Below are 25,441 nucleotides of genomic sequence, written 5' to 3'. Positions count from 1 at the left end.
GTTATTATTACACACCTCTGGAGCATTTGAACCTGGACCTCCTGGTCCAGAGTGATGCTACCATTCCACCACAATAGGGCCCTCTTATTATAGATTTTGCAACAAACTAACTTTTCAAAATAGACACAAAGGAACTCTTAAGCATGACTCCCAAAGGCCACGTGAATTCTTGGTGATGTTACACGTCAATTAGCCTGACCTCTGTCATTGGTAAGATTATGGAGTCCAATGTGAAGGATAAGATTTTTGAATACTTGGACTGCGTGGTAAAATTGGGCAAAGTCAGCATGGTTTCATCAAGGGGGGGCTTAGATCTGACAAATCTGTTTGAATTCTTTTTGAGATAATGAGCAGGATACATCAAGGAGAGCAAATGGCTGTTCTATCCAGAAGGCCTTTGACAAGGCACCGCACATGAGGCTGCTAAGTAAGGTAAGGGCCCATGGTGTTCAAGGCAAGATACTAGCCTGGATAGAAGATTGGCTTTCCTGCAGAAAGCGGAGGGTGGGAATAATGGGGTCCTTTTCAGGATACTAGCTGGTGACAAGTGGTGTTCCACAAGTGTCAGTGTTAGACTACAACTCTTCACTTTATACATTAATGATCTCGATGAAGGTACTGAGGGCAGCCTAGCTAAGTTTGCAAAAATAGATGGGGAGGCTGAAGAAGGATTTGGACAGGTAAGGAGAGCGGGCAAAGAAATGGCAGATAGAGTACAATGTGGGAAAGTATGAGGTCTTCACTTTGGTAGGAAGGATAGAAACATTGACTGTTTTCTAAATGGGGAGAAAATTCAGAAATCTGAAGTGCAAAGGGACTTGGGAGTCCTAGTCTAGGATTCTCTTAAGGTAAATCTATGGTTGAGTTTGTAGTTAGGAAGGCAAATGCAATGTTGGCATTTATGTCAAGAGTACTAGAATATAAAAGCAAGATGTACTTCTGAGGCTTTATAAAGCTCCGGTCAGACCATATAATAGAGTATTGAGAGCAATTTTGGGCCCCTTACTTCAGGAAGGATGTACTGGTCCTGGAGTGGGTGCAGAGGAGGTTCACGAGAATGATCCCAGTAATGAAAAGGCTTAACATATGAGGAATGTTTGAGTCTCTGAGCCTATACTTGGCGTAGTTTAGAAGGATGGGGGATCTAATTGACATTACAGGATACTGAATGGCCTGGACAGATTAGACAGTGGGTGGATGTTTCTATTGGTAGGAGAGACTAGGACCTGAGGGCACAGCCTTACAGTAAAGGGAAGACCCTTTAGAACAGCGATTAGGAGAAACTTCTTCAACCAGAGAGTGGTGCATCTATGGAATGCACTACGTCAGAGGGCTGTGGAGGCCAGGTCATTGGGTATATTTAAGATTGAGATAGATAGATAGATAGGTTTTTGAGTATCATGGGTTACTGGGAAAAAGTGAGAGAATGGGTTTGGGAAACTTATCAGACATGATTGAATGGTGGAGCAGACATGATGGGCCAAATGGCCTAATTTCTGCTCCTATGTCTTATGGATTCAACTGCAGCCTAACCAGGTCTCTGGGCCATAAAGGTCCATTCAGATAATGACTGCTATATTAAGAATAATTTCCAAAGGATATTTAAATAATTTATAGTTTCTAGGGCTTGACACATTTTGTCCACTGTAAAGGCTCAAAGCTTCTGTAGTGTTTAACAGGAGACTGGAAGAGAGACATCACAAATAATGTAAGCATCATTAACTTAATTTTGATGAATCATTATTCCACAAAGTTACTCATTTTCATGTTAAGGTACTAAATGGATAAGCTTTCTAACACAATCAGGATTCTGTTTATTGAGCTCACCTGTGGAAGCAATGTCCAACTATTCAACTATAGGAGATACTGAATATCAATTCACATTTCAACTTCTTCGCTTCAGAAAGCAAATTTTTAAAAAAGCTAGAATTGCAAAGTTTGAGCTTATTCACGTTTTCATCTGTTTGTAATTTTTATCCTTGCTTATTTTAAATTCCTTTCTGTATTTTAATTAATAATTGCCACTTTTACTTGAGTAATTTTTAAGTAAATAGTTGGGTGATTAAAAAACTTTTGATCTTGTTTAAGACTTAAAAGGGGGGCCAACATAAAGCTTACACAAGTTCTCAGTTCATGGGCCAGTCTGCAGAGTAGTCTGGTATGGAGCAGTAGTATACTGAAAAAATCATGATCGAATAAGACTGATTCAATGTCGGCCTTGTGAAAGGGAGACTGTGTTTAACTAATTTATTGGAGGTCTTTGAGGATGTAACAAGCAAAATAATGGGAACTGTAGATTTGGTGTCCTTGAATTTCCAAAAGACTTTTTGATAAATAAAAGCTTGTGGTATAGGTTGTAACCTGTTAACGTGGATAAAGAATTGATTAGCTAAGAGAAAGTAAAGAGTAAAAATAAATGAGCTTTTTTCAGGCTGGCAGGAGGTGATCCATGGAGTGCCACTGGGATCAATGCTGGGGTCTTATCTATCTACAAATGATATCCAAATACTTTGGATAAAGTGACCAAATAAATGAGAGTTCAATATATTGGTTAGGCCACTTTTGGAATACCGCATTCAGTTCTGGTGTCCCTGCTACAGGAAGGATGTTGTGAACCTTGAAAGGGTTCAGAAAAGATTTACAAGGATGTTGCCAGGGTTGGAGGGTTTGAGCTATAGGGCGAGGCTGAATAGGCTGGGCCTATTTTCCATGGAGTATCAGAGGCTGAGGGGTGACCGCATTGAGATTTCTAAATCGTGAGGTGCATGGATAAGGTAAATAGGCAAAGCCTGTTCCCGTGTTGGAGGAGTCCAAAACTATAGGGCATAGGTTTAAGGTGAGAGGGGAAAGATTTAAAAGGGACCTTAGGGGCAGCTTTTTCACACAGAGGTTGGTCCATGTAGAGCTGGTAGAGAAAGTGGTGGAAAAGACATCTGAATGGGTATGTGATAGGATGGGTTTAGAGGGATATGAGCCAAATGCTGGCAAATGGGACTAGATTAATTCATTGTATCTGGTCATCATAGATGAGTTAAACTGAAGGTCTGTTTCCATGCTTTACAGCGCTATGACTCAATGCCAGTGTGAACAAACTAGGAGGAAAGTAAGTTGTCCAGACAAGGTTGGGAGTCTGGAAAGGGATACAGACTGATGCAGTGGGCAAAAAATTGGCAAATAGAAAACCGTATGAATTTCAAATGGAGAGTAATTGATAATCTCTGTGGTGTTTTGGTTTTTGAATCACAAGAAGCTAGTAGACAGCTGCAAATAGTGATTATGAAACAACATAGAATCTTGGCCTTTATTGCCGAGGGCAAGCAAAATTTATAAATGCCAGCTTTTTTTTTGCTGATGTTGTACTGAGCCGTGGTGAAACATTCTCCAGAGAGCTGTGTACTATTTTTGTTTCCTTATAAGTTTTAGAAACTCAGAAGTTTTTAAAGTGGAGATGAAAACTTTTTTTCTGTCAGACTTCCCAGTAGTTAGTCTGTGAAAAATCACTTTCTCAGGCCGAGTTGGATGAATTTTTGATAGTCAAGGGATCAAGTACATTTGGGAGAGGCCACATGGCATTGTGTTGTGTCTCATGGTGAGTATGTCAGTATGCCTTTAACAGACACATTCATGATATCATTTCTATATCATAGTATGTGACTTGAGGATTTAAAAAATTCATTCTCCACTTTATCACTGATATAATATTTGTACATGCATAGCAATTTGTTATGAATATATGTTGGATTCTTCAATACCATCTGATCTGCACCCAGTTTCTTGTTTTAAAGGAGGTAGTATAAATATTAGTGGACCAAAACATCCCGCTGGAAGCAAACTCCTGCCAGATAGGAAGGTGGATCTGAGACTACTACAAGATCAATCATAATTCTACTAAATAATAAAGCAGGATTAAAGGGCTGAATACCCTTCTGCTCCTAAGTCCTATGGTTTATTAGTTAGGTTATGTGAGTTGAAGTTGTTTATTTTAATGTCATTGTCTGTGCTAAAATTGCAGATTTAGATATTTTCTAATGGATGGGGCATAAACCTGGGTCGTCTTGTCCACTGTGTCACAAGAGCCTTAAAATCATAGAGTTCTTGTGAACTAATATACATCTATCACTTACATTTTTGCTGACATCTATATGGACAGTTTTAAAACTTGGTGAAAACAAAGCTTTGTATATAATGATATTAACTATTCTACATCATCTACTGTTTGGCCATTTAATGCAATCTAACAGCGTTTATTCAGATAATTGACATACCAGGAATGTTGAAGCCTTTGTCTTTGCTTACTTACTGCTCAACAGATGCTATGGAACCTTGTGGATAACAATAAGATCACATCGGCACAGAAAGAAGCCATTCAGCCTATTAAGCCTGCTCTGCTGTTCACTGAGTTCATGGCTATTCTGATAATGCTCAACTATACTTTCCTGCCTTTTCCTGATAACACCTGATTCAGTTACTAATTAAAGATCTGTCTATCTCAGCCTTCTATATCCTTGATGACCCATTATCTATATCATTTAAATTTAATCAATCAGTCTCAAGCTGTGAATATAAATAACTCTTGGAGCTTTGAATTTAGATTTGTTGATCATGAAACTTGGGGTGGCATGGTGGCTCAGTGGTTAGCACTGCTGCCTCACAGCACTAGGGTCCCAGGTTCGATTCTAGCCTCAGGTGACTGACTGTGTGGAGTTTGCACATTCTCCCCGTGTCTGCGTGGGTTTCCTCCCACAGTCTAAAGACGTGCAGGCCAGGTGAATTGACTGTGCTAAATTGCCCATAGTGTTAGATGCATTAAGCAGAGGGAAATGGGTCTGGATGCGTTACTCTTCAGAGGGTCAGTGTGGACTTATTGGTCTGAAGGGTCTGTTTTCACACTGTAGGGAAGCTGATCTAATCCATAGCCATATTTCCAATCTGTGAAATTCAAGCAAGAGGAAACAGAGTCAGAAATATAAGTAAATATATAAATGCTTTCCTCAGCTGTGTTACTGAGGACATTAGGTTGAAATTTCCTGTGAATAATAATTTTTACATTCTGAACTAAACAGTATATTTCTTTTAATATATTTTGCATTGGATGGCTCAGTTGTGTTCTTTGGTATCATTATATCCTACATCTTTCCAACCTACACATGAAAGAAAAGGGCAAAAGACTCTTGGAAATACCACTACTTGCAAATTAACTGTCAACTTATATACTGTCTTGTTTTTGAGTTATATCACTGTTCCGTCACTTGCTGGGTCAAAAACTTGGAACTTCCTTCCTCACAAGACAGTGTATGTAAGCTCTACTGCTAAAACTGTGGTGGTTCAAACAAGCAGTTCTTCACCACCACTTTATCAAGAGTATTTAGGGTTGAGCAGTAAATGCTTGCTTTATCAGCAATGCCCTAATTAAGAACGAACACAAAAAGCAATAATTTATATTTCTGATTGGACATCAGAAACCTATTATCTCCTGCAATTTTTAGCTGTTGTTTTAGCTTGTGCAGTTTGTTGCAGTGATTGAGACATCTTGAAACTATTGTTCACTGAGCAAGTTATGAAAAGGCTGGGGAGGTTGGAGTTCCATGTGGATAAACGTTTAAAATGGACCAGAAACTTGACAGGTTGAGGACAGGACTTATAGTCCATTTTAGGCGAGAGTGTGATGCTGGACGAGCACCGTAGGTCAGGCAGCACCTGCTGTGCTCTTCCAACACTACACTCTCCACTCTAATCTCCAACATCTTCAGTTCTCACTTTTGCCTTGCAGTCCATTTTAGCCTAAATGACACTTGGCCAGTCCAGTTGGATCGCTTTCCTCTCTACGGATGTAGCAGTGAATTGAAAGGCCTGTTCAATCTGTGACTGGTCAATTTTCCTTCAACCAAGTACATTGATAACTGGCCACAAACCTGGGGATTGAAACGACTGTATGAACTGTTCAAGCAATACATGTGTGCTTAATGTTCTCATCTGCATCTTGATTTTGTTACTATTTAATACCACTTTTGTTTGACTTTGTATGGGCTTCTGAACTGCCAGATATCTGGATGTATTTTTCTTTAAAATCTTTACTGTATTTTCTTCCACCAGTGCTGTTTGGTATTGATAGAGACCCATCCCATAAAGACCATAAAGAACTATTTCAGCAATGGCTGAGCAAATATGTTAATGTTTATTAAAATGTTTGTGCCATGGGCACATGTCATCATTTTGGTAGTTACTTTTGTGCAGATCAGTACTTTATTGCTGCTATAATTAAATGCTGCTGATGACAAATTCAGATGGTAAAAATTTGAGCCCCAACTGGGCAATGAATTTTAAAGTAATTTGTTTATTAGACCTGAGTTGCTGCCATCTTGGCACAACATTTCACAGTATTCAGGCTCTGATTTCCAAAACACTGTTCAGGATTGAAAATACCTTTCATTCTTTTGCAGATTCCACAGTGTCCACAGAAGAATCCCTTCCTTTTAAATGACCATTAAAACTGGATTTTGAGTTTTATGGCGTGATGGCTAAAGGAACTTCCATTCCAACTTCCAGCTTTGGCCTTGAATACTGGTTGAATAAGGCTGTGGAATGGGGCCAGACCACCACTTTTCAATCGCAGCAAGATGTCTGCCTACACCTGCCTAAATTACAGGAGTTCCTAAAGCAGATTTATGGAGCCATACAGCATATGGTAAGCAGCTCCACAGAAGGAAAGAATCATGGCCCAAGACAATCTGTTATACAGATTGGGGCAAATAGCTAGTTAATTGTAGCAGAGACACTATTCCAATTTGTTTTCCTGGGTCTCAGTGCAGCCAGTTGGGAACCAGGCCATACTTAATGTTAACAGGAGTGTATTTCCTGTAATTTGAATTTATTATGAAAGGAGGCTTGTTCTCGATCAGTAGAGATGTCGCATGAAAATTCTTAACCATTCAAGTAGCCTTATTTCCTGTTTGAATTGAGACTTTCAATTGGGTAATTGGCAGACTTTTCCATGAGCAAGCTGGTTGCTTATGGTAGTGTGGGTTCGTGGTCTAAGATACTGGGTTCAGATTCTAGTTTTTATTTAAACACACAATTGCTAGAACGTCAGCTGGTTCATTTGGACAAGGCAATGTCCACTCAAATTGAATTCAGCAGAATGTGGGGTATTTCATTTTGCAGTGTTTCTATATTGTAATGGTTATCACATCAGCCGAATATGTGATAGGTACCTGATTCAAAACCAAGCAAAAACATTACGCAAGCTTTCACCTTGCCCTTAGATTGGTGTATTGATGACAAACACGAACCTAGCAACATCATAACCAGTTTAAAGTAGATGCCCATGAATGCATCCAAAATTATTACTTATTAGACCTACTTCATTTTAAAATTAAGACATCATAAATTAAAAAGAAACATTCTATCCAAGCATTTTAGTGACAGGATTGTGTGTTTTTGTAGATAAACTATAGAGAATTTTGATTTTAATTCTTAGTCATGCATCCAAACAGGCAAAAATCTTATTTTTTTCTCTGTCTGGTGTTTGTTCAAATCTCTCTTTATTTTTTCTGTAGCTTTCACTTCTCACTTTTCTCTGTACTATTTCTCTACCCACTCTTCCTCTAATTCTATCTCTTGGTTTCATTTCATTTCATTTGTACTTTTGCTCTTTTTTTCATTACAAACACCTTTTCAACCTAAGTCATGTACAATGCTTCCAGCACGTGTTATGAGAGTTACTTAAAACGTTTAAGAACAATGTTTTAAATTATTGGTAGTGGCTTTGTAGGTCAGTCGAGTTGTTTGTGTGAATCAGCAGTGCTTTACATTTGTTTCTGATTTTGAATCTTCATGGTATCCTAACTTTTTGTGGCTGACTTTGTTAATTCAGAAAGCACTAATATCCATTGTTAGTCTGGAGTTTGATCTACATGCACCTAAGTCGGGTAGCATTTTCTCCTCCCTGAATGGTAGACCTTTCATGGTACCAGCCCACAAACTATCATATTTAATAAATTAATTGGAATTTGGAGTTCATTATTTTTAAATTTATATTCCAGTATTATGACCACCATTCTATCATACTTTTTTGTTATTATTATCATTATTTTATTAAAATCTTAAGCTGGATTTTGAAGAGTAATGTTCAATGATCCTGTTATCTGTTTTGGAGATGTCAGTGACACCTTTTTGATGGTGTATCAGTTTCTAATTTATTTTGTTCTGAATAGCATACATCATAGGTTTGTGTATTTTTGCCAGCTTAGCCTGTGAATAATGAAAGTGGGTACCATTTCTCAATGCTCACCTTTGCAATCATAAAATCCAGAAATGAATTTAGTACAGTCATGTAATGACGGAAGTCGATAGGCAGCATGGTGGCCCAGTGTATAGACATTTTATGACCTGTGGTATGGTTTCAGATGTGGATAATTTTAAGACCTTAAGTAGAGGAGATTATGTTGAAATACCCAGCCTGTAGAATATTGCTTCAAATATGTCTGGACCAAATCCCAGTTGAAATGAATATCATCTCTCCAAGACATGGTCTACACCAACTCTATTAATGCTGTTATCAGATCAGCTTCATGAGATAGTCACCCTAAATTGTAGCTGAACATGGAGACAGAAACTAACAAGGATATATTTTAATTGTGCTATTTTTCTTGTTACTAGCTTTTAGTCCATGCTAATAGGCATAGGGAGTGCAGATATAGGGACTTGCCTGCTATCTGCATTTCAATGGGGGCCTGCTAGATGAAATTAGAGGAGGAAATGTGTCTGAGAAATTATAACATTGGTGGAGGTCACAGAGTGTGCATAATATAACAGGTGATGATGGGAGCTGTAAGAGAGAATCGCCTGGAAGATGGTGTGTCAAAGCAAAGTTACTGAAAGTAGATAATAATTTCCTTTGGTTAAGTTTAACATTTTTCTGCATTACATATGAACAAGGAGCAGGAGTTTCACTCCCTCGAACCTGCTTCACCATTAAGTAAGATCATGGGTAATCTGATTGTAACAGTAAACTCATATTCTTGCTTATTCCTTATAACTTTTCACTTTATGTTTATCAGAATCTACCCACCTAAGTCTAAATATTTAAAGTGTCTGCTTCCACCACCTTTTCAGAAGAAAGTTCGAGAGGCTGAGGAATGACCTTTGTAGAGGTTTATAAAATCATGAGGGGCATAGATAGGGTGAATAGCCAAAGTCCTTTTCCTGGGGTGGGGGAATCCCTAGCTGGAAGGCATAGGTTTAAGGTGAGAGGGGAAAGATTTAAAAAGGGCCTGAGGGGCAACTTCTTCACATGCTGGGTGGTATGTGTATGGAACGAGCTGCCAGACGAAGTGGTGGAGGTGGGCACAATTACAACATTTCAAAAGCATCTGGATGGGTATATGAATAGGAAGGGCATAAGGGGCTATGAGCCAAAATCTGGCAACTGGGACTTGGTCAGATTGAGATGTTTGGTCGGTGCTAACAAGTTTGACTGTTTCCATGCTGTATGACTGACTGATCACCGTCTGAGAGAGAAAAAAATGTTTAATCTCTGTTTTAAACAGTAATCCCTAATTTTTGATCCTCTTATGAGAGGAAGCAAGTTTTCCACATCCAACCTGCCAAGACCCCTTCGGATCATATTTGTTTTAATCAGTCACCTCTTTCTCTTCAGATTCCAGTGGGTGCAAGTTTAGCCTGTCTAACATTTCCACATAAGAGAATCCACCAGTTCCAGGTATTAGTCTCGAGAGTGTGGTGCTGGAAAAGCACAGCAGGTCAGGCAGCATCCAAGGACCAGGGGAATTGTTGTTTCAGGCATAAGCCCTTCATCAGGAATGGGGGCTTATACCCGAAACGTCGATTCTCCTGTTCCTCGGATGCTGCCTGACCTGCTAAACTTTTCCAGCACTACTCTCTCGACTCTGATCTCCAGCATCTGCAGTCCTCACTTTCTCCCAGTCTGGCAAACTGCTTTCAAACCATCTACAGCCCTTCTTAAATAAGATGACTATAACATTATCAATGCTCCACGTGTAATTCCACCAATGTGGAACTACAATGAAGGATAATATTGCCAATTTTGTTGTCAATTCCCTCTGCAACAAAAAAAGATAGCATTCCAATAGCTTTCCTAATTGCATGTTAACCTTTAATCCATGCACTGGGAAGAAAAAAAAATCCATGCACTGGGAAACACAATTTCCTTTGGAACTCAGCTCTGCAATCTCCCAGATTTAGATTATGTGCTTCGCATTTTTCTACATTGTACTCCATTTACCACATCTTTTCTCACTTAAACTATCTATATCTTTTTGTCCCACCTATCTATATTTTTTTGTTGCCTTCTTATATCCTACATCTTCCTCAGAATTCATTTTCTACCTATCTTTGGATCATCAGCAATTCTACCTTCTGTCCCTTCATCCAAGTCATTTATATGAATTGTAAACAGTTGAGGCCCCACCTATTACATCTTGTCAACCTGAAAAAAAGCATTTATGCCACCTTTCTATTTTTTGTTAGCCATACAATCTTCTATCCTTGCCAATGCGTTACTCCTACACCATAAGCTTTTGTTTTCCACAATATCCTCGGAAATGGCACTTTATCAAATACCTTCTGGATTTCTTGAATAGTGGTTGTTTAGATTGCTGTAAATACACATCAGGAAGTAGTATTTCCACAGGATTTGTTCCTGGGACTATATTTGAGTGAATTACATGAACAATTAGTGAATCTGAAAAGTATGACAAAGTTTGCGGTAAAGGTAAATTCATGATACTATGCAGCTAAAGACAATGTTATATTGATTCTATTTCTCCATGAGAAAGTATTTTGAGTAGACTTTCCAGAACTTTGGAATGTTTTACAGAATCCCGTATAAGAAAATCACCTGAGCATTCTCAGATATAAAGTTTAAACTCTTAAGGACTAGTCTCCATTTTCACTGCGCTTGGTGAATGGTTTTTCTGAAGTTTAAAGAGAAGAGTTTTTTTAATGGGAGACTTCTGGATGTAGTTAACTATCTTTAGATTTCCTGTTCTTACCTGGGTGCCCATTAATGGAACTATCTGCAACAAGAAATTGCATTTACTTAGTACCTTTAATATAAAATGTTCTGAGTTATTTCACAGGACACCAACTAAAGAAGGAGATAATAGATAGTTAAATACTTAGTTAAAGAGAGAGGTTTTAAGCATTATCATGAAGGAGATTGGTTCAGAGGAGCACAGACTGGGTTTTAAATCTTCAGGAACCTTCAGATGATGTACAATTTAATTATATTAATGGGCTGTTTCTCTCTACAAATCTTAAGGAGATTCCCTGTGCCAACATGACATCTGTGTACAATGCCAAATAATATCCAGATGTTTGTACCACATTTCCCGTTTGATGTTATATACAGCTATTTGGAAGGAGAATGGAGGAAAGCGTTCACTAACTTTCATGATAAGTTGCAAACTTGTCCAGTAAGGAAGAACTCGTACAGTAAATGTTGCGGAAGAATCACTCCTCTTGAGATAGGTATTCGTCATTGTGGACTTTGACATTTTTATTCCCTCCACAAGAAAATCACTCAATATTGTCTTACAAAAAAGGGACCAGGTTTCACCTTTGCTTTGTCTCTCTCTGGATTGTCATGTTTCATTGCCATTACAAAAAGTGTGCTCCCATGATAATCAATAATTTACACAATAATAGAGCTTCCGCCAAACCGAAGAAAAATTGTGGTATAAATGTATTGCAATAGTAACTGCTGTTCTTTGAAGTGCCTCTCCATATTGTTTCCAGATGGATGGTTTAAATTCCGGCTGTCTGATCATTTTGCTGGATGGTAGGCTAAGTGAGAGTAACTGGTAATGTCTAGGCCTACCTTCTGGTGAACAAGCGCTTGACTCCAGTTTGTCATGCCTTTGATGATAGGGTTAAGAGGAAGATTTTATGTACTCTGTGTAAAAAAAAGTATAGATCTGCATCCCACCCACAGCGTTGCTTCTTAAATGTGCTGCACTTTGTGTTGAGAAATTTACAGTGCATCCAAATTGCTAAGTGGCTATTTCCTGATCAGGAGAGATGGTGTCTTTGTTCCTCTGTCACTTGGTTGCCCTTTTCTATCTTGCCTGTGACATTGGAAAGAGATGTCACTGTCATCACTCTGCCTAAGCAGATTATCAAGGAGACCAGATAACAGTCAGTAATGCTAAGATACAAATAATTATTGCAAATAATGTAACAATATAATTCCACCAATGCAATTAACTGTCCTTGCATTAATTGTGGCTCAGGAATAGAGTGGTGCTGGAAAAGCACAGCAGTTCAGGCAGTATCCGAGGAGCAGTAAAATCGACGTTTCGGGCAAAAGCCCTTCATCAGGAATACAGGCAGAGTGCCTGAAGGGTGGAGAGATAAATGAGAGGAGGGTGGGGGTGGGGAGAAAGTAGCATAGAGTACAATAGGTGAGTGGGGGTGGGAATAAAGGTGATAGGTCAGGGAGGAGGGTGGGGGAAGGTAGCAAAGAGTACAATGGGTGGATGGGGGTGGGATGAATGTGATAGGTCAGAGAGGAGGGTGGAGTGGATAGGTGGAAAAGAAGATAGGCAGGTAGAACAGGTCATGGGGACGGTGCTGAGCTGGAAGTTTGGAACTAGGGTGAGGTGGGGGAAGGGGAAATGAGGAAACTGGTGAAGTTCACATTGATGCCCTGGGGTTGAAGTGTTCCGAGGCGGAAGATGAGGCGTTCTTCCTCCAGGCGTTGGGTAATTATGACTCAGTTGGTCGCACTCTCGCCTTTTTATTTGTAAAGTTTTGATCAGGTTCAATTCTCACTCCAGATCTTCCAAAAAGAACACAGAACAACACAGCAGAGGAACAACCCCTTCCACCCACCAGGACTGCACTGGTCTATGACACATTTCTAATGTAGAAACCATTTGTTTTCCATATCCCTTTATTCTCTGCCTATTAGTATATCTACCAAGAGGCCTCTTAAATGTTGCTATTGTATCTGCTTCCACCACTTCCTCTGGCAGCATACTTCAGGTTCTGTGTAAAAACAAAACTTGCCTGTCCCATCTCCTTTAAACTTACCCCCTTTTACCATAAACCTACATCCCCTAGTATTTGACTTTTTTACCCTGGGGGGAGAAAAAAAGAGTCTGACTATCCATTGTATCCAAGCTTCTCATAACTTTGTAAACTTCTATCAAGAACCCCTGATCCTTCGACATTTAAGTGAAAACAAACCATTTTTGTCCAATCTCTCCTCATAACTGATACCCTCCAAACCAGGCAATATCATAATAAACCATTTCTTTACCCTCTTCAAAACCTCCACATCCTTCTGGTAGTGTGGTAATCAGAACTGCACACTGTGTTCCAAATGTGACCTAACTAAAGTTCTATAAGCATGCAACATGATTTGCCAATTTTTAAACACTATGCCCCAACCGATGAAGGAAAGCATGCCATATGCTTCTTGAACACCTCATCCACTTATATTGGCACTTTCAATGAACTGTGGATCTGTATTCCCAGATCCCTCTGTACGTCGATGCTGCTAGGAATTCTGCCATTTACTGTATACTCTCCTGCAATAGATCTCTCAAAATGCATCACTTAGCATTTGTCCAGATTAAACCCAGTCTGCCATGTGATAATCCTCCCCACTATCAGCAACTTTCCCAAATTTTGTGTCATCCACAAACTTACTAATTAGGCCATCTGTGTTTTGCTCTAAATCCTTTATATCGGTTACAAATAACAAGGGCCCCAGAACTGATCCCTGTGGAATACCACTGGCTACAGATCTCCAATTTGCAAAAACACCCTTCTACGTCTATTTTGTCTTCTGTGACAAGGCCAGTTCCCATCTCACAGATACCATGTGATTTCACCTTCTGTATCAGCCTGCAGCAAGGGACTTTGTCAAAGGCCTTGCTAAAGTCTATGTCAACAATATCCACTGCCCTGCCTCATCTATCCTCTTTATCAATTTCTCAAAAAAAACTCAATCAAGCTGGATCCACTGCTTTTTGTCGTTGTATATAAATGATTTTGATATGAACATAGGAGGTAAAGTTAGTAAGTGTACAGATGACCCAAAAATTGGAGGTGTAGTGGACAGCAAAGAAGGTTACTCACAGTACAACAGATCTGGATCAGATGGGTCAATGGGCTGAGGAGTGGCAGGTGGAGTTTAATTTAGATAACTGTGAGGTGCTGCATTTTGGAAAGGCAAATCTTAGCAGGACTTATACTTAATGGTAAGGTCCTGGGGAGTGTTGCTGAATAAAGAAACCTTGGAGTGCAGGTTCATAGTTCCTTGAAAGTGGAGCCACAGGTAGATAGGATAGTGAAGAAGGTCTTTGGTATGCTTTCCTTTATTAGACAGAGCATTAGCTATCAGAGTTGGGAGGTCATGTTGTGGCTGTACAGGACATTGGTTAGGCCACTTTTGAAATATTGTGTGCAATTCTGGTCATCTTCCTATCGGAAAGGTGTTGTGAAACTTCAAAGAGTTCAGAAAAGATTTACAAGGATGTTGCAAGGGTAGGAGGATTTGACCTACTGGAAGAGACTGAATAGGCTGGAGCTGTTTTCTCTGGAGCATCAGAAGCTGAGGGGTGACCTTATAAAATCATGAGAAGCCTGATCGGGTAAATAGTCCAGAACTAGAGAGCATAGGTTTAGGGTGAGAGGGGAAAATTTTAAAAGGGACTTAAGGGGCAACTTTTTCATGAAGAGGATGGTGCATGTATGGAATAAGCTGCCAGAGGTGGTGGTTAGTACAATACAACATTTAAAAGGCATCTGGATGGGTATATGAATAGGAACGGTTTAGAGGGTTATGGGCCAAATGCTGGCATATGTGACTGGATTAGGTTAGGATATCTGGTTGGCATGGACCAAAGGGTCTATTTCCATGCTGTGTATCTCTATGACTAAGTTTGTGAGGCATGACCTTGCCCGTTGTGAGTCATGCTGCCTATCGCTAATAAGTCCATATGTTTCCAAATGTGAGTACATTTTGTTTAAGAATCTTTTCCAATAATTTCCCTACTGCCGACATAGGGCTCACTGGTCTGTAATGTCCCAATTATCCCTGTCACTCTCCTTCAACAAAGGATCAACATTGGTCCTCTGGGACCTCTCCTGTGACTAAAGAGGATACAATGAATTCGCACAAATCCCCAGAAACTGACTCACCTGGCTCCCATCAGGACTTGATGACTTATCTACCTTAATGCTTTTCAAGATACCTACATCACTTTTCTTTTACATTGAGATGTCCTAGAACATCAACCTACCCCTCCTGAGACTCCCCTTCCACCATGTGTCTCTTCGTTGTGAATACTGATGCAAAGTATTTGTTAAGGATCTCACCTACTTCCTCCGGCTCCAGGCATAAGTTCCCTCCTTTATCCTTGAGTGGATGTATCCTTTCACTAGCTATCCTCTTGCTCCTTTTTCATGCACATATGCAATATGTTGGGATTTTCCTGAATCCTGTTTGCCAAAGACATTACATGGCCCCTTTGTAGACCCTCCTAATTCCTCGTTTGAATCATTTCCTGCTGTCTTTGTATTCTTTGAAGGCTTTATTTGTCTTCAGTTTCCTAAGTCCTTATATATGCCTTTTTTTGTTTTGTTTAAGCTCTCAATTTCTCTTGTCATCCAAGGTTTCTGAATCTTGCCATCTTTTTTCTTCTTTTTCTCAGGAACATGCTGGTCCTGAACTTCAAACAACTAGCCTTTAAAAGATTCCCACATGTCAGATATGGGTTTACCTTCAAACAACTGCCTTCAACCTACATTCCCCAGTTCCTGCCTAATATTGTGACCTTCCCCCAATTCAGTAATGACATGCAAGGACTGCTGTTATCCTTATTCATAAGTAACTTAAAACTTAGAGAATTATCGTTACCATTCCCAAAATGCTCTCCCACTGAAACTTTGATCACCTGGCTGGGCTCATTAACCAATACCTGTTGAGTGTGGCTCCTTTTTGAGTTGGATTATTTGCATATTTTGTTTCAAACAACCATCCTGAACATACCTAACAAATATCCCCAACCAAGCCCCTGACAATATGGGAGGCCCAGTCAACACAGGGGAAGTTAAAATTACCCCAACAACCCTGATGTTTTTAAATGTTTCCATAACCTGTAGACATATCTGTTCCTCTACTACCTGCTGGCTGTTGGGAGGCCTGCCGTACAATCTATCGAAGTGATTGCATACTTATTATTTCTGAGCTCTACCCATCTGGCCTCGCTAGATGAGACCTCCAAGGTGTCCTCCATCAGTGCAATTGTGATACTCTCCCTGATCTGTAATGCAACTCCCCCTCTTCGTTTACATTCTACTGTCTCGTAATGTTAGGCTGCCAGTCTTGTCCCCGTCTCAACCAAGTCTGTGTAATAGCTACAACAACATTGTTATATGTATTAACCCAAACTCGATGTTCGTCTACCTTACCTGTCATACTCTACACAAATACACCTCAGGCTGCCCGTCCTGCCACATTCAGTAACCTCTCCCTGTCTGTTCTTCCTCTTAGCTTTACTGGCAATTGTCTCTACTCCTCCTTAGTTATTTTACTTGCTGACCTTGCTGACCCCATTAGTTGAAACCCTCACGAATAGCTCTAGCAAATCTCCCTGCCAGTATATTGAATCCCCCCTCAGTTTAGGTGCAACCTATTCTTGTACAGGTCCCACCTGCACTGGAAGACATCAAAATGATCCACGTATTTGAAGCCCTCTCTTATGCATCAGCTCTTTCGCTGTGTGTTTAACTTTATTATCTTTCTATTTCTAGTCTACTTGCTCATGACACAGGAAATAATCCTAAGATTATAACCTTGGAGGCTCTGTTCTCAACTTCCTCCTTCACTCCCTGAACTTTGCAGGGCCTTATCTCTCTCTCTGCATAAATAAAAACTGAATGACCTGAGAATGCTGGAAATCGGAAACAAAAACCAAAATTGCTGGCAAGTCTCAGCAGGCCTGGCAGCATCTGCAGAAAAATAATAGTGACGTATTTCCAAGTCTGGGTGGTGAGAGGCTTGGACAAGAACTTGCAGGTGGTGATGTTCCTATGCTGCCCTTGACCGTCTCGATTTTTTTAGATTAGATTCCCTACAGTGTGAAACAGGCCCTTCGACCCTCCGAAGAGTAACCCACCCAGAACCATTTCCCTCTGACTAATGCACCTAACACAATGGGCAACTTAGCTTGGCCAATTCACATCTTTGGAGAAGATTTGTAGCTCGGGTGCTCATTGTTGTGGTTCTGTTCACTGAGTTGGGAATTTGTGTTGCAGAAGCTTCGTCCCCTGTCTAGGTGACATCCTCAGTGCTTGGGAGCCTCCTGTGAAGTGCTTCTGTGATCTTTCCTCTGGCATTTGTAGTGGTTTGAATCTGCCTCTTCCGGTTGTCAGTTCCAGCTGTGCGCTCCAGTGATTGGTATATTGGGTCCAAGTCGATGTGCTTATTGATTGAATCTGTGGATGAGTGCCATGCCTCACGAAATTCCCTGGCTATTCTCTGTTTGGCTTGTCCTATAATAGTAGTGTTGTCCCAGTCAAATTCATGTTGCTTGTCATCTGTGTGTGTGGCTATTAAGGATAGCTGGTCGTGTCGTTTCGTGGCTAGTTGGTGTTCATGGATGCGGATCGTTAGCTGTCTTCCTGTTTGTCCTATGTAGTGTTTTGTGCAGTCCTTGCATGGGATTTTGTACACTACATTGGTTTTGCTCATGCTGGGTATCGGGTCCTTCGTTCTTCGTCTGAGAGCAGCTGTTAGTTTGTGTGCTGTTATGAGTCCTAGTGGTCGCAGTAGTCTGGCTGTCAGTTCGGAAATGCTCTTGATGTATGGTAGTGTGGCTAGTCCTTTGGGTTGTGGCATGTCCTCGTTCTGTTGTCTTTGCCTTAGGTGTCTGTTGATGAAATTGCGCGGGTATCTGTTTTTGGCGAATACATTGTATAGGTGTTCTTCTTCCTCTTTTTGCAGTTCTGTTGTACTGCAGTGTGTTGTGGCTCTTTTGAATAGTGTCTTAATGCAACTTCTTTTGTGTGTGTTGGGGTGGTTGCTTTCATAGTTCATGACTTGGTCTGGGTGTGTACCTTTCCTGTATACCTTTGTGGTGAATTCTCCGTTCGGTGTTCTCTGTACCATCATGTCTAGGAATGGGAGTTGGTTGTCGTTTTCTTCCTCTCTAGTGAATCTGATTCCTGTGAGTGTGGCGTTGATGATCTGGTGTGTGTTCTCTATTTCTGTGTTTTTAATAATTACAAAGGTGTCATCTACATATCTGACCCAGAGTTTGGGCTGAATTTGTGGTAAGTCTGTTTGTTCTAACCTTTGCGTTACCGCTTCTGCTATGAGTCCAGAGATGGGTGAGCCCATGGGTGTGCCGTTGATTTGTTCATATATTTGGTTGTTGAATGTGAAGTGTGTTGTGAGGCACAGGTCCAGTAGTTTGAGTATGCCGTCTTTGTTGATAGGTTCACCGTCCTGTTGTCTGTTCTGTATGTCCAGCAGGTTGGCTATTGTTTCTCTGGCTAGGGTTTTGTCGATAAGAGGTGAACAGTGCCATTACATCGAATGAGACTGTGGTTTCTTCCTTGTCTATGTATATATTTCTGATGATGTCCAAGAATTCCTGGTGTTGATTGTATAGAGTGTCTGGATCCGCTGATCAGGTGTTTCAGTTTCTGCTGTAGTTCTTTGGCCAGTTTGTGTGATGGTGTCCCTGGTAGTGATACTATGGGTCTGAGTGGGATGTCTGGTTTGTGAACTTTAGGTAGTCCATAGAATCTGGGGGTGTTGTTGCTTTCAGGTTTCATTCTCTGTAGGTCAAACCTGGTTATCTGTCCGTTTTTTTGTAGATTCCTGTGTGTTGTTTATCCTATTGGTGAGCTGTGGGGTGGGGTCAAACACCCACTTTTGGTAGGTGTTGGTATCTGCAAGTAGTTACGCTTTTTGGATGTAGTCTGCTTTGTCCAGGATGACTGTCATTCTGCCTTTGTCTGCTGGTAGTATGAATTATGTTCTTATCGTTTCTTAGTGATTTTAGTGCTTCCCTCTCCTTGGTGTTGAGGTTGTGTGTTTGTCTTTTCCTTGTTATCAGAGGTACGATACTTTGTCTCACTGTTTGTTGTATCTCTTCTGTCAGTCCATTGTTTCTGAGTGTGCATTCTAGTGCTGCTAGGAAGTCTGCTGTCTTGGCGTCCCTGTGGTTGTAGTTGAGTCCCTTGGCCAGTATTGTTTTTTCCGTGTCTGTGAGCTATCTGTGAGAGAGGTTTCTAACCCAGGTGTGTGTTGTGGTGTCCTCTCTGTTGTGTGTTAGTTTGGCCATTTTTTCCTTGAGTGCCATTTTTTGCGGTGTGTGGTCCTGTTCTGTCCTATGGTGACGGCCTGTTCTATGTCCCGAACCCCCAGATTCTAAAGTGCACAAACCAGACATCCCACTCAGGCCCATAGTATCACTACCAGGGACACCATCACACAAACTGGCTAAAGAACTACAGCAGAAACTGAAACACCTGATCAGCGGATCCAGACAATCTATACAATCGACACAGGAATTCTTGGACATCATCAGAAATATACACATAGACAAGGAAGAAACCATAGTCTCATTCGATGTAATGGCACTGTTCACCTCTTATTGACAAAACCCTAGCCAGAGAAACAATAGCCAACCTGCTGGACATACAGAACAGATAACAGGACGTTGAACCTATCAACAAAGACGGCATACTCAAACTACTGGACCTGTGCCTCACAACACACTTCACATTCAACAACCAAATATATGAACAAATCAATGGCACACCCATGGGCTCACCCATCACTGGGCTCATAGCAGAAGCGGTAATGCAAAGGTTAGAACAAACAGTCTTACTGCAAATTCAACCCAAACTCTGGGTCAGATATGTAGATGACACCTTTGTAATCATTAAAAACACAGAAATAGAGAACACACACCAGATCATCAACGCCACACTCACAGGAATCCGATTCACTAGAGAGGAAGAAAAGGACAACCAACTCCCATTCCAGATATGATGGTACAGAGAACACCGAACGGAGAATTCACCACAAAGATATACAGGAAAGGTACACACCCAGACCAAGTCATGAACTATGAAAGCAACCACCCCAACACACACAAAAGAAGTTGCATCAAGACACTATTCAAAAGAGCCACAACACACTGCAGCACACCAGAACTGCAAAAAGAGGAAGAAGAACACCTATACAATGTATTCGCCAAAAACGGATACCCGTGCAATTTCATCAACAGACACCTAAGGCAAAGACAACGGAATGAGGACATGCCGCAACCCAAAGGACTAGCCACACTTCGATACATCAAGAGCATTTCTGAACTGACAGCCAGACTACTGCGACCACTAGGACTCATAACAGCACATAAACCAACAGCTGCTCTCAGACAACAACTCACCAGAACGAAGGACCCGATACCCAGCATGAGCAAAACCAATGTAGTGTACAAAATCCCATGCAAGGACTGCACAAAACACTACATAAGACAAACAGGAAGACAGCTAACGATCCGCATCCATGAACACCAACTAGCCACGAAACGACACAACCAGCTATTCTTAGTAGCCACACACACAGATGACAAGCAACATGAATTCGACTGGGACAACACTACTATTATAGGACAAGCCAAACAGAACAGCCAGGGAATTTCGTGAGGCATGGTACTCATCCACAGATTCAATCAATAAGCCCATCGACCTGGACCCAATATACTGACCACTGCAACGGACAGCTGGAACTGACAACCGGAAGCGGCAGATTCAAACCATTATAAATGTCGGAGGGAACATCACAGAAGCACTTCACAGGAGGCACCCAAGCACCTGAGGCTGTCACCTAGACAGGGGACGAAAGTCTGCAACACATATTCCCAGCTTGGCGAACAGAATCACAACATCTTTGGACTGTGGGAGGAAACCAGAGCACCCGGAGGAAACCCATGCAGACACGGGGAGAATGTGCTAACTCCACACAGACAGTCACCCTAGGCTGCAATTGAAACCGGGATCCTGTGAGGCGGCAGTGCTAACCGCTGAGCCACCGTTCCGCCCCCAAGATGGAAGTAATTGTGCATTAGGAATTGGCCAAATTTATTCCCTTAAATCAACATCACCAAAACAAATTATTTGATCATAAATCAGATTGTTGTTTGTAAATGATTGCTGTATGTAATGGCTGTCATACTTTCTTTATACCAAAAATAACTAGCCTTTGTTTTAAAATAAGGTATTTTGTTGGTTGTGAAGTACTTTGAGATATCCAGTGGTCACAAAAAGTGCAATAGAAGTACTCCTTTTTTTCACTAAATGTCTTTCTTTCCATTAATTCCCTAATCTGTGTGCCCAATAATTATTCCCCAACCAATATTATTAGATAGTTTGTTTAGTCATTTTCACATTGCCATTCATGAGGCCTTGCTATGCACAATATTATATAATAATATTATATTATATAATAATTACCCTTCAAAATACTTAAACAATTGAAGTAATATTGTTCATTTATTTTTCTGCAGTTTCCTCACTTGTCTCCCTGAGATATTCTCTTACACTTAATAGATCACTTAAAGTCCTTTACTATTAGCCTTTGTAATACTTGCGAATCTTTCTTTGTTTCTTTCAGTTCAAAAAAATATTTTATTCCCACTAATACACCATGTTTGTTCTAGTTCATTGGTTTCCCACTTCACTTGGCATTTGTGTATGCCATTTCCTTATACGTTATGCTGTATAATATCTCATGTTAACCATCGTTGTTCATAGTGCAAACATAATTTCTGTTCATTTAAAGTTATATTTTGGTCTTGTGTAAGACAAACTAGATTTTTGAATACATAAGAAATAGGAACTGAGGTACGCTGCTGTGCGTACACCTCCACCAGTCAGTAAAATCATGGTTGATCCAAATTCCTTGTGTCCACTTTCCTGCATCTTCCCCATAACACTTGATTCTCCTACTGATCAAGAATCTATTAAGACAATAATTCAACTGTCCTATTTCTACACTTCACTACGTCCCCATCCATATTGTTTTACTGTAGATTTATCTGTTAGCAGGTAATCTCATTTCTTCAAAGTTAATCTTATTCAAGTTTAAAGCAATGGGTCAGCTGTTACCTTTCTCATAAATTTAATGTCAAACTCCATTGTTATAGTTACTATGTAAGGTGCTCCCTTACTGTCTGATTACTAAGTAATTCCTCTCCTTTAGTGGTCTAAGCAATGAAAGCAAGTGTGCTAAATGCCATTTTAACCACCCTGCCTCGCTGTGATGCAACTTTCAAAGAACTATGTACCTGAACTCCTCAGTCTCTGTTTGACAACACTACCTGGGGCTCTACCATTAACTGTTTAAGTCCTGTCCTTGTTTAGTTTTACCAAAATGCATACCTCACATTTATCCAAATTAAACTCCATCTGTCACTCCTCAGCCCATTGGTCCAGTTGATCAAGATCTTGTAATCTTTGATAGCCTTCACTGTCGATTATACCACCAATTTTGGTGTCATCCGATAACTTCCTAACAGCATCTCCTAAATTCTCATCCAAATAATTTAAATAAATGACAACCAAAAGTGGACCTAGAACTGAGACCTGTGGAACACCGCTGGTCACGAGCTTCCAGTCTGAAAAACAACCCTCCACCACCTCCCTCTGTCTCCTCCCAACAAGCTAATTTTGTATCCAGTTGGCAGTCTGTCCCTGAATCCCGTGTGATCTAACTTTACTAATTAATCTACCATGTGGATCCTTGTCAAAGGCTTTCTAAAGTCTATGTAGACAATATCTACAGCTCTGGCCTCATCAATCTTTTTGGTTACTTCCTCAAAAGACTCTATCAAGTTTGTGACACTCAATTTCCCATGTGCAAACCCATGCTGACTATCCCTAATCAGTTCTTGCCTCTTCAAATGTATGTAAGTCCTATCTCTCAGAATCTGTCCAACAACTGATGTCAAACTCACAGGTCTATAGTTCCCAGGCTTCTCCTTACAGCCTTTCTTAAATAAAAGGACAACATTAGTCATCCTCTATTCCTCCGGCACCTCATCCGGTTATAGATGATGTGAATATCTCTGCTAGGGGCCCAACAATTTCTTCCCTAACTTTCCACAACTGTTTGGGATGCACTTGAAATTTATTCACCTTTATTTTTTGTACGACTTCCAGCACTTCCTCTTTGTTTCTAAATGTCATGTTTCATTTTCTGTGCCGAAATATATTATTTTAAAGGATTGTCTTGAATCCTCACTAGGAATGTATGACCTTTATGATCTGAGCTGTTTTGTATTGTTATCTCCATGTGAAAATTAGAGTCTTCCATTGTAAATGCTACATACCTTTCTGATCTCTGTATCCAACTCCCATATACTTGCTGTCATAAGCTCAATAGACACTTCCCATCAGTAGCTTGTATCGTCAGCTCTTTCTTAATTCTACCCAGAGATTTTCCTAAGCCTATTCTTGTCTTCAGCTGTAGTAATATTGTGTTTTGGTAATACAGTTACTCTTTTTCATATTTCCCTGCCCTTTGTAAAGAAACTGAGCTCGAAGTAATGTTCAGCTTGTAGCCATAACTTTACATGGCCATTATATTGTAATCGTTGAGCTGATTTCATGCTTCCACTCCACTTTTTCTCTTCTTTTTGGTATTTCCATTGTTGGGCTCCACCTGTACCTATTCCAAGACAGCTGGCATGCAATGTTCTGTCTAAAATGCATGACAGTGCAGAAATTTCAAGGTTCTTGTACAGATTGTGTGTGAGGCAACCTGTTTGATTTAAAACAAAATTAAAAGCTATGTTACTAGCACATCACCTATAATGGCTTTGCCATCTCTAATTTTCCAAGATGTCTTTCTCTTTTTATTGAGTTATCCTTTGAACCAATGCTATGATTTTGGGTTTTATGTTGGATGCTGATAATTTGTTGTAATTGTACCTTAAGCACTTATTAACAAAAAAGGATCGTATTATCTGACCTTTGTCGACACTAGCACAACCCATGTGCTGCTGTTATGTGTTTTTTCCTCCCCTCTTTGAAGCGAGGTTAGACTGATCATAGACTGAACAAGTTTGAAACCCAAATTCTAAAATGTAAATCCACGTGTGAATTTTTGAATGAAAAACCAATAAGTAAGTAGTACTCTGCTCCACACAGTATATTTCCAGTAATTACTGCATTTCACAATGCATCAAAACAACACCAGATGGGTATCTGAGCTATCTTAAAGAGTTGCCCAAATCTTGCAGTAAAACACTACTGGCCCTCTATTGGTTTTAGTCTGACTAACTGGGCTAAGCAAGTTCTAGATACATCTTTGTGCAGTTCAGTATTCATCAAAGGGCGATGGCCAAGCATTGACCTCTTCCCTTGGAACTTGGGAAAACTGCTAAACAAAATCGTTATTGTGGGCTGGATTGTGTCTTTCTGACCTTTTATTGGATAATTTGGCCAGTCATTTTGAAAATCCTAATTGTCCAAATGTTTGGCTATGTAACACACTGTTGTTAGCAAGGTTTACTAAGATTACTTAGTGTGGAAATAGGCCCTTCGGCCCAGCAAGTCCACACCAACCCTCCGAAGAGCAACCCACCCAGACCCGTTCCCCTACATTTACCCCTTCACCTAACACTATGGGCAATTTAGCATGGCCAACTCACCTAACCTGCACATTTTTGGACTGTGGGAGGAAACCGGAGCACCCAGAGGAAACCCACGCAGACAAGGGGAGAATGTGCAAACTTCACACAGTCAGTCGCCTGAGGCGGGAATTGAACCCGCATCTCTGTGCCACCGTGCCGCCCTATGTTAATTCATGTCTAATTTCCTCCTATGAAATAGTTGGAATTTTTTTTCTGCACATTAAAAATATTATACAGGTAGTCCCCAACTAATATGGTTTGTATTAATGTGATTTTGCTTTAAAGTGCTCTTTACTACAATGATGGTTATTAAAATAATGCGGTCCTTACCTGACTGCAGATGAATAAATGTGTACTAAAAGTCAGCATTTCTGCACGAGTTCCTATTTGTTCAGCTTGCTTTGGCTGAGTGATATCTCTGTCTATCATAAGTGCTCAAGCCATGAAGGCAAAGGAATTGTGGATTAAGAAGAGCAGGAAATCAACTGTAGTCTGTATTAAATTAGATATGCTTTCTAGATTTGTGTGCTGTGAGTGAAACATGGATATCCAGAGTGCTGTGAGTCTCACTGATTCAACTTTGTGTTCAATTCAATGTGTAATGCTGATAAAATTAGAGTGAGTAGCAAAAAAAGTAGCTTTTTAATTCTTTAGTTATTGGACACTAAGATTTTTGTTATATTTCAAATCAACAAGAGCAGTGAAGCTGACCTTGTTACAGGTGACAAGGAGAA

The 25,441-nt window shown here is 40.3% G+C and overlaps 1 protein-coding gene across 3 annotated transcripts in view; it reads left to right on the top strand.

Moving 5' to 3' along the window:
- The window catches only part of fancc (FA complementation group C), a 193,228-nt gene that overhangs the window by 27,079 nt on the left and 140,708 nt on the right, over window positions 1-25,441 (top strand). For all 3 annotated transcript variants that reach the window (XM_072586004.1, XM_072585993.1, XM_072585984.1), the window contains exon 2: window positions 6,441-6,685. In XM_072586004.1, coding sequence (XP_072442105.1) covers window positions 6,515-6,685 — 171 coding nt within the window. In that variant the 5' untranslated portion in view covers window positions 6,441-6,514. The remainder of the gene's footprint in view (window positions 1-6,440; window positions 6,686-25,441) is intronic.

Source organism: Chiloscyllium punctatum, chromosome 2, assembly GCF_047496795.1.
Source record: "Chiloscyllium punctatum isolate Juve2018m chromosome 2, sChiPun1.3, whole genome shotgun sequence".
In the NCBI taxonomy this organism is placed as follows: domain Eukaryota; kingdom Metazoa; phylum Chordata; class Chondrichthyes; order Orectolobiformes; family Hemiscylliidae; genus Chiloscyllium; species Chiloscyllium punctatum.
The sequence above is the reverse complement of the archived record's forward strand: the minus strand, read 5'-3'. Positions and strand labels throughout refer to the sequence as shown.